The sequence below is a fragment of the Habropoda laboriosa genome, unplaced genomic scaffold (assembly GCF_001263275.1).
Source record: "Habropoda laboriosa isolate 0110345459 unplaced genomic scaffold, ASM126327v1 scaffold41, whole genome shotgun sequence".
Lineage (NCBI taxonomy): Eukaryota > Metazoa > Arthropoda > Insecta > Hymenoptera > Apidae > Habropoda > Habropoda laboriosa.
In genome coordinates this window covers 488654-500214 of record NW_017100164.1, presented here as the reverse complement: position 1 = coordinate 500214, position 11561 = coordinate 488654, and the positions used below count along the sequence as shown (strand labels likewise).

At 41.6% G+C, this 11561-nt stretch overlaps 2 protein-coding genes across 2 annotated transcripts in view; one reads left to right on the top strand and one right to left on the bottom strand.

Annotated features, from left to right (window-relative positions):
• The window catches only part of LOC108578590 (maltase 1-like), an 8962-nt gene extending 773 nt beyond the window's left edge, over window positions 1-8189 (bottom strand). The window contains exons 1-7 of the mRNA XM_017941954.1: window positions 7997-8189; window positions 5524-5711; window positions 4393-4668; window positions 3982-4233; window positions 3595-3780; window positions 2958-3162; window positions 530-863 (exon numbers count right to left, since the gene is read on the bottom strand). Coding sequence (XP_017797443.1) covers window positions 530-863; window positions 2958-3162; window positions 3595-3780; window positions 3982-4233; window positions 4393-4668; window positions 5524-5711; window positions 7997-8150 — 1595 coding nt within the window. The 5' untranslated portion in view covers window positions 8151-8189. The remainder of the gene's footprint in view (window positions 1-529; window positions 864-2957; window positions 3163-3594; window positions 3781-3981; window positions 4234-4392; window positions 4669-5523; window positions 5712-7996) is intronic.
• The window catches only part of LOC108578589 (calcium/calmodulin-dependent 3',5'-cyclic nucleotide phosphodiesterase 1A-like), a 276404-nt gene that overhangs the window by 198158 nt on the left and 66685 nt on the right, over window positions 1-11561 (top strand). The window lies entirely within an intron of this gene.

The window sequence follows — 11561 nt, the reverse complement described above, 5'->3', positions numbered from 1 at the left end:
GGAAAACTTGGCGATACTGAAAGAGGAAATTGCAACAGAAGTCGCCCACTCGAGCAACGCGGTAATCTGAATTGCAGGGAATTAGATAAAGTTTTCCTCGTAATACGAACAGTTGCCAATTGCTAATTCCATTTTTTAAATACAACACAAAGCTCTTCTCAATTTCGATCAAATTTCGCACACAGTGTTCAGGTAAACGAAATCGCCCTCCGAGGTTCAGAGCTGAAGGACTGTTGATTGGAGTAACTCGAGAACGAATTCAGACTCGAATCTACGAATCTACGACGCGAATGAAGAATTTGGGCGAAATCGTATTTTTCGAAATTTTCGAAATCAGAGAATATCGCGGTACGGTGACTGATATATAGAAGCGTAGGTTTTATTCTTCCCGCGTCTTCCATTATTCGTGAAATTTCTTGTCCCCGTGGACACAGATTACCGCACTACGGGCAAACAGTGCGCGTGTTTTTGAAATTCGTGCAATCACTCCATGATCGATTTAACGCGGATTTCATCTTTATTCACTTACCCCACTGTCGCTTTGGCGCCCGTGCTTTTCAGTTTTATTTGGTTCAGTTGCTGGCTCACCAGCCCCGTCAGGTTCACGGAGACTGATTTTTCTTGGTTGAAGTTCATCAAGAGCGTCACCGCCTCCTGGTTCTGTTCGCGAATCACAGCTAGAACGTCGTTGTTTAAAACGGCAGTCGTAACTGTGCCGTTTGTCAGCACGTTGCCTTTCCTCAGTTTGATCAGTTCGGTGTACAAATTATAATGGGAGCCCTGAGTATTCTTCTGTTGCTCCAGATTCAGCGACTTGTAGTTGCTATGGACTGGCAACCACGTTTCCTTGGCTTTACTGAAACCTACGAAAATAAACAGCCAGTTTAAGGATCGAGTTTACTCATTTGGAATCGCAAGTACTCACGCAGCTCTTTGGAGTAAACACGGACTAGCAGGCTAATTTCACGACAATACGCTGGTACATTTTAAATGCCGCGTGTCTTATCGGTATTATTGATTCGTTAGGGACGATACAGGTTACCCTATTCGGAATTAACCCTTTGAGGACGATAGACTCATATGCATACGAGCCTTTCCACGCGAAATCGATCACTTTCTGGCAGCATGTCCTCCGATTTTGATGAAACTGTAATACGCTCTATTCCACGTGAATTAATGTTGAGTTTATGTCATCGTTTCGCCGGCTTCGAAGTTACTAACAAATTATAGCATGTTGAAAGTCGCGAACAGAGTGCGTGCGATAAAAATGAAAATATACTTAGAAAGCAGCATGGTTTGCGTTGCAAGTCGAAACAAATCTTTTTTTCTCTGTAGATGTAACTGTTTACGGGATGAAAATTCGTTTGTACAGTCACGTTTGGGTGAAAACCCGCTTTTTCGCGATTTTGCCAACGTGCTGCGAAAAGTGATCGATTTGACGTGGAACGGCTCATATGCGTTTACAAAACATGAGCACAACCGGCAGACTCACATTTAGTTAGCGTGAACATGAACTCGAAAATGTAATCTTCAGGTGATATAGTGTAACAGAAAAAAATTGAAATAGTGACCTAATTACGTGTTGTACAAGTAGTCGGTATTTCGACATGACACTTAGTCCTCCCCTTCCGCGAAGGGTTAAATCGATTCTAACCTCGACAATCTGCGATTCGAAAGTCTAGGTGTGCTCAGGTGTAAAAGTTAAAAATAAGAAAAATTCGACCTACTTTTTCATCCCGTTTGTCACAATTTTTTGTTTACAACGTCACACAATCCCATACTGCCAGCAGTAAAGCTGAACAGTAGTCACTTTACCGAATCTCGCTCGTTTCTGGTGCAGCGACCGAAGGGAAATCGACCTTGAATTTTTGAATTTTGCACCTGTTTCAGCGGATCCCATTTGCATCGAATTGTGTTACCCCCGAGGGATATGGTGCGGTTAGGGGAATACTCTTGAATTCTGTCTGGATTGATAGATGTGCGTCACGGAGATGCGAGCAGGCCAATAGTCGAGGTTGAGAAAATGAGCGCTGCTGTACAATACGGGTTAGGCCCTTCGTCAGTCATAACCGGCGAAAAGTCGTAAACTCCGTTAGGGTAATAATGTGGAGGGGCGATTTTTTCGCGTGTGCTGGCACCATAAAAGTGAAAACAGGCTGAACCGAGCACTGAACCGAGAATTGCAAGAAAAATTGGGGAAATTGGGGGTCCGAGAAAAGTGCTCGACGAAGTGTACCATTTCAAGAATATTCCAACAAACTTTCTGTGTCTTTGATATCATTGCCGACATATTCTTTCCTCTCGCGAAGAAAAGAAGGGAAGATACGTTGATACATTTTTCAAGTACTCCGTATTACGACAATTATTTACCCTTTTGTTCTCCACCGTCAAACTAAATTTTGATTGCATTAAGGTGACAATGCTTCTGATTAGAACGATACACCTTGCCGTCCAAATGTTTAGGGTTAATATCCCGTACTTATAATCACAGTTACTGGATTGAAACTGTAACAAACCGGGCCGTGAAAGTCTCAGACGGTAGTTTATTTATAACGGAAAATATGACACATTCATCTTCTACTCCAGCGATTTTCAACCTGTTTCATCTCACGGCGCAGATCGACTAATTACTAAAATTCTACGGCACGCGAAAAAATATTGTAGGAACTGACGGAAAAATTTCGGGGGACCCAACGGGAATCGAGAACCCGGGACCTTCGGCTTAACACAAGCCGAGGCTTTGCGCACTACTCCAACTACTCCCTCTATATTCTCCATTGTTGGTTTCCTATTTGGGTATGGAGGCCCCGACACTACAGTGTCATATTTTTTCGCCGATCCGACACAAAAAAGAAAAGGGTACATTTTTCACCGATTTATAAGAAAGAACAATACTTTTTCAACTTGCATTGAAAAATCTTGAACACAGCTGCGCCCAAAATCAGCGTTCTACTCACCTGCGTTGGCAGAACCGTCCCACTGGAAAGGTGTACGGCAGCCATCGCGGAAGTCGAAAACACGAAGAGTGCTGTTGTCCTCCATGCCAATTTCTTCACCGTAGTAGGTCACTGCGACGCCAGGCAGAATCATTTCCAACATGACCATGTGATCCGCTCTGCCCGGATAACGCGTGGCGATACGAACGCGATCGTGGTTTCCCATCTGTGGCGATACAATGTTTTCAACGTGAAAACGGCAACGTGAACACCATTTCAAGAGCAACATTCGAACATTCTGGACGGAATATCTTTGACAGAATTTCATCTTTACGCAGGACAATGAACCTAAACCGCTAAATCACGTGAAAACTGTTCAGAAAACGTACAAACTGGAAATACGTTAAAAATAAGGCAACAGCTTTCATAATCACCGCACATTAACACCACTGGGAAATACTTATGATTGGTTGTAACATCTAACCGCGGAGGATATTTCATTTCGATGCGCTGAAAGCTTGAATTTGCAACTTGTACGTTCCATGAACGTCTTCAATCGTAAACAGTCCCTCTATAGGGGGTATTTTGTTTTAGAAGATCGAGGAAAGAAATGGATTTTTCGTTCGAATCGACGAATGGAATTAACAAGTTTACATACCACCCAATTTGATACGCCATCCTTTGGCGTTCCTTGTATCCACCTGTCTATAATCATCTTGAAATCTTTCGCGTTCGATTTCGCGTCCGCGTCCGTTATGAACTTAAAGTTGAACGGAACGTTCGAGCCGTAGTTGTAGTACTTCAACGTGTTGTCCCATGAGGTGTACGCCTCTGTTAGTAACACCTGTAACGTCGAACAAACGCGATATTTGATGTATTTCATTTTTGAAACTGAAGCATCGCTCTGTGATAAGTGGTGAAGTAAAAGTCGTCGAAGATCGGTTCAATACTTTCTTTTGTTAATTTCATTCTACTTCCGTAGAGGAAGGATTAGAAAGAAGAAAAGTGCAATTTTCGTAGAATAGACCCAAAGTATGTTTTTCACCTTCTCCGTCTGATTACGTTCGTCCGCGTACTTGTCCACAAACTCCCGCCAGCTTTTCATCAGTTCGTATGTCTCAGGTTGATCCTTCGTTATCGTGTGATTTAAAGTAACGTGATCGTATCCCGGCTTAGCGCCTTCTGGAATAGTCGTTGCAGCAGGTTCATCCTTAGTTATATCGCCTTCGAACAAATGTGGCACAGCGTCAATACGAAATCCGTCCATTCCTATGTCCAACCAGTACTTGATTATCTCCTGAAAGGGAAAAATCGTCGCGTGAATCGTCGATAGAAATCCTTCATTCGGGACAATTTTAATCTATCGCTGTTCGCGAAACTGTTTTCACGATCGGTCGTTTTCTTTTGCCCTGTTGTTTCGAGAAATTTAGCATATCGGAACCCGGCATGTACATACTTTCATCTCATTCTGCACGTCCGGGTTCGTGTAATTCAAATCCGGCTGCTGATAGTAGAACTGGTGAAAGTAGAATTGATTTCTTCTCTTGTCAAGCGTCCATCCGGTACCATTGAACACGCTGACCCAGTTGTTCGGCGGTACCATAGTTCCATTTTCATTTTTTTTACCATCAGACCAGATATAATAGTCTGTGTATTTTCCTGTGCGGTTCAAACTCTGTTGGAACCATGTGTGCTGGTCGGAGGTGTGGTTGGGGACAAGATCTAGAATAACCTGGGACATAAAAGGAAAATTGTATCTCGATTGGTCTACGCTACCGAAAATCATCGGAGACACCGAGAGGTGTTGATTTTTCATGCAGTAAATAGCAGTGGAAACGACCTGCATCACTTCGCGATCTGAAGTTTCGAACTGTTGCGGTCTGTTGCAATGGCGTTCGAAGACGCGCAACTGGTGCCGTAAACCTCGAAACTTTCAGCTCGTGTATCCTGGAAGCGAAGCCTCAGATTGTAAAGTGACACGAGCTTTTCCAATTCATTTCGCCACGAGTAATCCATCCTGCATCGACTTCTCCCCTCGTTTCAAGCGAAAGACTATTAACTTGTGAAACGCACGTACAGTCTGTAAAGCTGAGATTTTAACGCGTAATTAAAAGAAAATGTGTGTTCGTTATATTTGGTTAAATTTTTTCTTTTTCTTGACGTTTATTCTGATTTGAAGATAAACAACGAGAAGTTTCATTTTCGTGCAAGTATGCCTTTTCTATTCTCGCAAAGGTAAAAATGCGGTACAAAGAGCAACAAAGATTTCTTATGTGAATGAATAGACACTAAAAAAATTTATCCAAGTATAATGAACTCCTTTTGTTTTAAGAATAACAGAAACAATCTCTTGTGGAAAAATCCGACATTACTTATTAGCCAACTCAGTGATACAAACGATATTCTGGTGCGTCTTTCCTGCTCGTCGCATCGAGAAGAGAGGGTCGGTACAAATTAGAATTTACAAATGACGAGTAACGAATGAAAGATCAACCCTTTCGTATTTTCTCAGATAGTTGTTTTAACGCGAATCAATCGTGTGTCTCCGTAGCTCAATTAAACGTTTTACGTTAAAACACCATCTTACCTTTATACCAAGGGCTTTCGCATCCTTCAAAAGACTCCGCACGTTGTCTAAATTACCAAATATTGGGTCGACGTCTCTGAAGTCCGATATATCGTATCCAAAATCTACCATAGGGCTCTTGTTGATCGGTGACAACCATATCCCTGTTATACCGGTATCTTTGAAGTGTTGAAGTTTGTTCCTAATACCTGTGTCGAGTAAAGAAAGCAGTTTAAAATTATTTCCAAATATTATATATGTAGAAACCGAGGAAAAAATAGGGGAGACCTTCAACTTGAATCGAACCCACGATCGCCCGATTAGTAAGCCGAGACTACGCGCTACGCCAATAACGGTCCTGATCATTTTTTCCTCGTTGATGCTACTTATTGGGGATTCGATATGCCCCGATCCTACATATAATTTACAACAAATCGAACGTTTGTGAAATTATTTCTTATGTAACCGTCGTCGAGTTACTGCCTTGTGATACTTCTTAGACATGTTTTCTCATCCTCTATTAGCACTCGCACGACCACGCTTGGGTCATTTCGGACCCCGCTCTAGACATTGAACGCTTCTTTGATACTTGATACCGTGCGTTCTTCATTTATGTTAGAACGATAACGAGTGTCCAAACGAACCCAGACATCCGAGTGTTCTTTTTTCCCCCCCTCTATTAACGAACACGCTGGAAATATCGCGAAAAATCTAACATTTTTCCTCTCTCTCCGTGTTTTGTTTCGTTACTTTGCTATTCAATAGGATCGACGTAATTACAGACACTGTGGGTAGAATGTAATTCATTAACGTTGCAATTGTTTCTATTTCAGGTAAGTAACGAGCGTAGACGACGAAATCTCCTCGCGTTCGTCGACGTAAGTAGACGAATTTTGCTGCCACTCCCGTCCAAACTTTCTACCGTCAATCTCGCCAAATCTGACTTCAAGTATCGATATTCGGGGATACGTCGATGGGCGAATCGAACAGAAATTTAATAAATTCCCCGTGAAGTTGATAGAAATTCCTGCCAATCGTTGGCTAATTTTATTGCATACATATAAATACCAAATAAAATTCCCGGCTGCTATTCGATTTGTACCTTGTCTTCGGTTGAACGTTTAATTAAACCGGTGTCGTGTCAATTGCAGAAAATTTCGATGCCCAGACTCACTCGGCGACACTGACAACTCGCAACGAGAGAGAAAACGAGAGAAAAATAGTAAGAAAAAAAGAACAAAACAGCGAAACACGATCGAAATAGAATATCACTTTGAATTTTCGAACATCAAAGCTGCTACCTGTTTCTCCTGGACATTCGTAGAACTCAAGAAATTCTCTATACATAATTGCCGTGGAGCGTTCAAAGACGTTACGTCATTGTACGTCTAAGAAAGGAAGCAGGATGTCAGAAGCGCAATTAAACATTACCAAGCCACTCTTATCTCTTATTGTTATACGCGAACGTGAATAAAATAACCGATGAAAATTGTATTTTCGACATTCTTTTTCCAGAAAAATACTAAGCACCAGCCGCCTAATATTGGCCAGGAATAACGACTGACAAATCGTTTCGACAGCTTCGCGTCACGAGGTTAAGGAAAAAAACCGTGGTATCGGTGAAATGCTAGTCGAGTTGTGAAACGTTCATCACCGCGTCTAAGTTGTACCTTTATCTTCTCGACTAACTGGTCAGAAGTATTACGCTAATTAACAACAAACGTTAATAACATTGTTGCTAGTCAAGGCCGTGGAACTTTGGATAGAATCCAAGTGCCTAAACGCTTTGTGCATCTGTTCAAATACCATTAATCACGAACGATGGTATTATTAGTCAGAGGCTATAGTTAGCGCTGGTACGCTGATCGTTACAATCGTTGCTTCTAGATTGTTTACCTGTTTGTTGCACATCATGTCGTCAATTAACCGGAGTGAACCACCGATGGAACCGTAGTTAGTTACTTCTCTATCGCGAACACAGCCTCGTTTGAACAACGAAGGCAAAGTAAGAATTTACGCTGTCGTTCGATGTCGGAGAGCGTGTTCCTTATACCTACACGTTAATACGCAACTTCTCGAAGTCGTATTTGAAAAAGTTCCCTCGAGATTCGATATTTCGAAAAATCCACCGAGAGATCGGTCCAACAACCGTCTCATAGACATTCCTACCACTTGCAATCTAAGTCTGTAAAATGTGCGCAGCTTTAAAAATAGGATTATAGAAAAGAAGAATTGTGAAACATCCCTGTATGTTCATTCAGAATAACAGCGGAGATTCTCAAGGAGTCGTCGTTAATCGGAAAATATTCGAGGATGTATCCGATCATCCACTGCGCGCATAGGTAAATAGAACGGATCGAAACGAAACGATCTCTAGAGCTGTTAATAAACGATTTCGCTGTGAACTCGTAATTGCCGTTGCGTAACGGAGACTTCGAAGAAAGAAAAGTCGACGCAGTGTTTTCGGAATCGCGTCTATCAGAAGATGTCCTACCTTCTAAATCTCCGGTGCCGTCTCCATTCGAATCCATAAAGCTCCTAGGGTACACCTGGTAGAAAACGGCGTTCTTCCACCATCCCTTGTTCTTTATCTCGCCAGCGGCGAGACCCAGCAGCAGCACGAGTACAACGACGCTGAAGCTCTTCATGATTTGAATGATGCCGTGCGCGATCACGCGGCTCGCTTATATGCGAAACTCGACGGTAAAAAAGAACTCGGTCTCACGTGTCCTTATCATCGGAGCTCTTGAGAAATGTAGCGATCGATAACGGCGTATCGTTGTTCAATTGCAACGGGTGACTCGGTGAAATAATGTTGGACTGAACCGCCGTTTCGCTGCCGTCTAGATCGTTCCCGCTCGTAAGAAGAGACGAAGAAAACGCGATTATTCACGATTTTGCTTATTCTTTTCTTCTCGATTCGAATACCGTCGAGAACAGCTACTTGAAAGTTTGTACGCTTATGTATGGACGTTTCAAGGAAACAGGGTTTTTTTTTTTAAACGTTATTATACGCTATTCGCGAGGAAGAGAGGAAAACGTAGGTTCACGGTGACTGATATTTCTTCAATTCTATCGATAGGGAGAGAATAAAGAAGGAATTTTTAGATTCAACGCGAGTATTGTTGCGCTTGAAGTGCACATAGATCTTCGATTTTTTTCTTCTTCTTATTAGATTTGGATTAGATTTATTTATTATCTATTTAGATTTCCTACGAATGGTCAAGTATCTATTCTAGCGATAGATACAATATGTGCAATTTCTCGCGATAAATATGTACAAACAAAAGGAACAGGCCTGTGTAACTGAATTTCGTAGAATTTGTATTGTCGAGTATTTTCTATATAATAGTTTATGATAATTCTTGGCGGAAATTGCAGTTGACAAAATATGACACGTGAATGTAAGAAAAGTTTTATATAACTCGCGACGATAAAACCGCTATTAGGCAATTCTGACAATTACAAAAAGACACTTAGGACTCTTAAATGGCACTTACAACACTGCGGCTCTATCTGCAAGGAAAAACTTCGCTGTTTTCTCTCTTTCCTAATGTACACGCGCGCTATTTCGGAATTTTTCCGCTAAAAGTGGTCAATCATGTCAACATGGTGGTCCTCGTGCCTCGTCCTGGGTTTTTGCGATGGATCTGTCTCCGTCGATCCTCGTTTTCTCTTTTACAACCTTCGTCCTGCCCCGTCTCTTAAAGCTACGTACCAAGTGGCTACATTTTTACGATACTACAATTTCAAATTTTCTGAACAGAGCACCTTACGGTGTCGTACGTTTCTCGGCACAGAAAAATGGTCGACGTTCGTCAGTGATTGGAGGACTGATTTCATTTTCCTTGTATTATAAAAATACACATTTGTAGAGTGAAAAACAGAAATGAGATATTGAAATTTATTCGAAATATGGCGTCCACGTGTAATGGTGTAAAATGGTTTCGTTTTTGGGCATAGTGGGGATGATTCAGCACGAGTGATCAGAAACGAAAGTTTCGATTTTTCGACACTTTCTCGGATTTTTTCAGGAAAAGAAATTACGACAGTGGCAACAATCTGGAAAGGGAGTCGTGATTCTCGTTTAAACTACTGCACATTTTCTTTTTACGTGAAAACCCTAGAATCTCATTTAGAGTATGTGAGCGAAAGATGAAGTTGCTATACACTTAATACATTGTCGACATAATGTTAAGAGAACATAAATTTGATAGCAAGAACAATTACTAACACTAGAATTACCGACAGAGTCAAAATGGTCGATTAGCAACTTTCAGGAACAAACTGTCGATAACGATAAGTGTTATCGTTTCTAACTTACTGTACGCTTCTATTTGTACGGTAATGGTAGTTCTCCTTCTAAAAAGATGAAAAGGCAACAGAGGCCAAAGAGACTAAGCTTAAGGTTATTCTCAATTTGTAGGCAACTTGTGCAATTAAACATAAATACACGAACGTATAAATTTCACGTGCACGTGAAATCAATGGTTCGTTGAACGGTTTGCAGCGAAAATGTTGTAACAGCGTTACCTGTGGCGAGGACGTACAGGTAAATAAGTACACGGTACACTGAATTTTGATATTTCACGGGCGTTGAGACTGCGCTCACGTCCCTACGATGTTCATCACACTTAATGGGAGGCTGTGTTTCGAATACACGAAAACCGAGTAGCGTGCACCCGGAGCATGAAAATTATGTAAGCAGGTTAGAGGCGAAACGACACTGTTTCTTTTCACGGTGTTCGTGGAGTTTGTGTTAACGTTGCCTTACACACAGCAGAAACGAATAATGGAAACAGGAGATATAGGATAATGCACAGTGCGTATTTTACGACAGGAGATGTTAGAGATTCTGGTAAGAAATGAGTGTCGGTGAATTTTTAAACTTTCACGCTCAGTTTTGAGATAACAATCACCTCGTCCTATTTAGTTTACGATATCATTTTATAGCGCTGAGGTTGCTCTACATGCTGCTAGGTGTGCTTTTCTTTTTACTGTTAATTTTTGGTCACTTCGGAGTATCGACTCGAAGATAGACAGAAAGCAAATTTGCTTGTTTTCGTTATACGAGTGTAAACAAGGTCGTAAAGTTACGGGAACAAAAAGTTGCAACGATTAATTTCGACGTTGGCCAATTGCAAGGGCCCAATTCTTTCACGCGACAACGCTCGGCCACACTTTGATATTTTGAAGGTTAAAGGGCTATTTCGAGGGTTGAACGACACTTTTTCAAACACCTCGACCGCTATTTGTAAGAGAAGATCTTCACCAACCAAGCTGCTGCTGAAACTGCGTCCAACGAATTCACCGAATTTCACGCTACTGGAGTTAAAGAAACTTATTATACTTATTTTGATTAAAAAAGTTTATCCTAAGTCGAGGTCTGTGGATTTAAAGTGAAGTTTCAAAGCCTACGAAGTGTTGTTCGTTAAACAGACGCACGAGAGTTTCCTAAAAATCGGTGAAAACCGTGGGTTTCAAGCCGTCGGAAGCATTTTTCAGATTTGATCCAGGTAGGATGATCTTATTACGAGATTTCAGCGAGAAATATCGAAGCGGTACGATTTCGCCTCTGGCCGGTGAATTTTCGACAGGTAACGCGTGTCCCTAACGAATCGTGATATTCACGTGAAAGATAATAGAGCAGTCTGTTGGTAATTTTACGTTCGCAACTCGCTTTCGTGTCCGCACCTTAGATCCTTAGATTAGTGTTCTACCATGTTTACCTCATCGCCGACTGAATTCGTCTGTTACCCGGCCAATGTGACTATTTTTCTGCAGAATATCGCGATAATTCTGAAGTACGTTCTGAGGGAGGCGAACTGGTTCGAAGTTGGGAAAAGCTGAGAAGAAAGGAAAGCCCTATGGCAACGTGAGAATTGGTTTCGTGAAGTGCAGCGAAATTCGCATGCCAGAGTATCGACTTCTTTCACTTTATTTAAATTCCCAAATCGAATCGACCGACCCAGCCAGCTGACGTTGAATTTTTCGATATTCGTTTTTCAAGCACGTCGCATTGTTGCAAAGGAATAGAGCTTGTTACGTTGTCCGACATT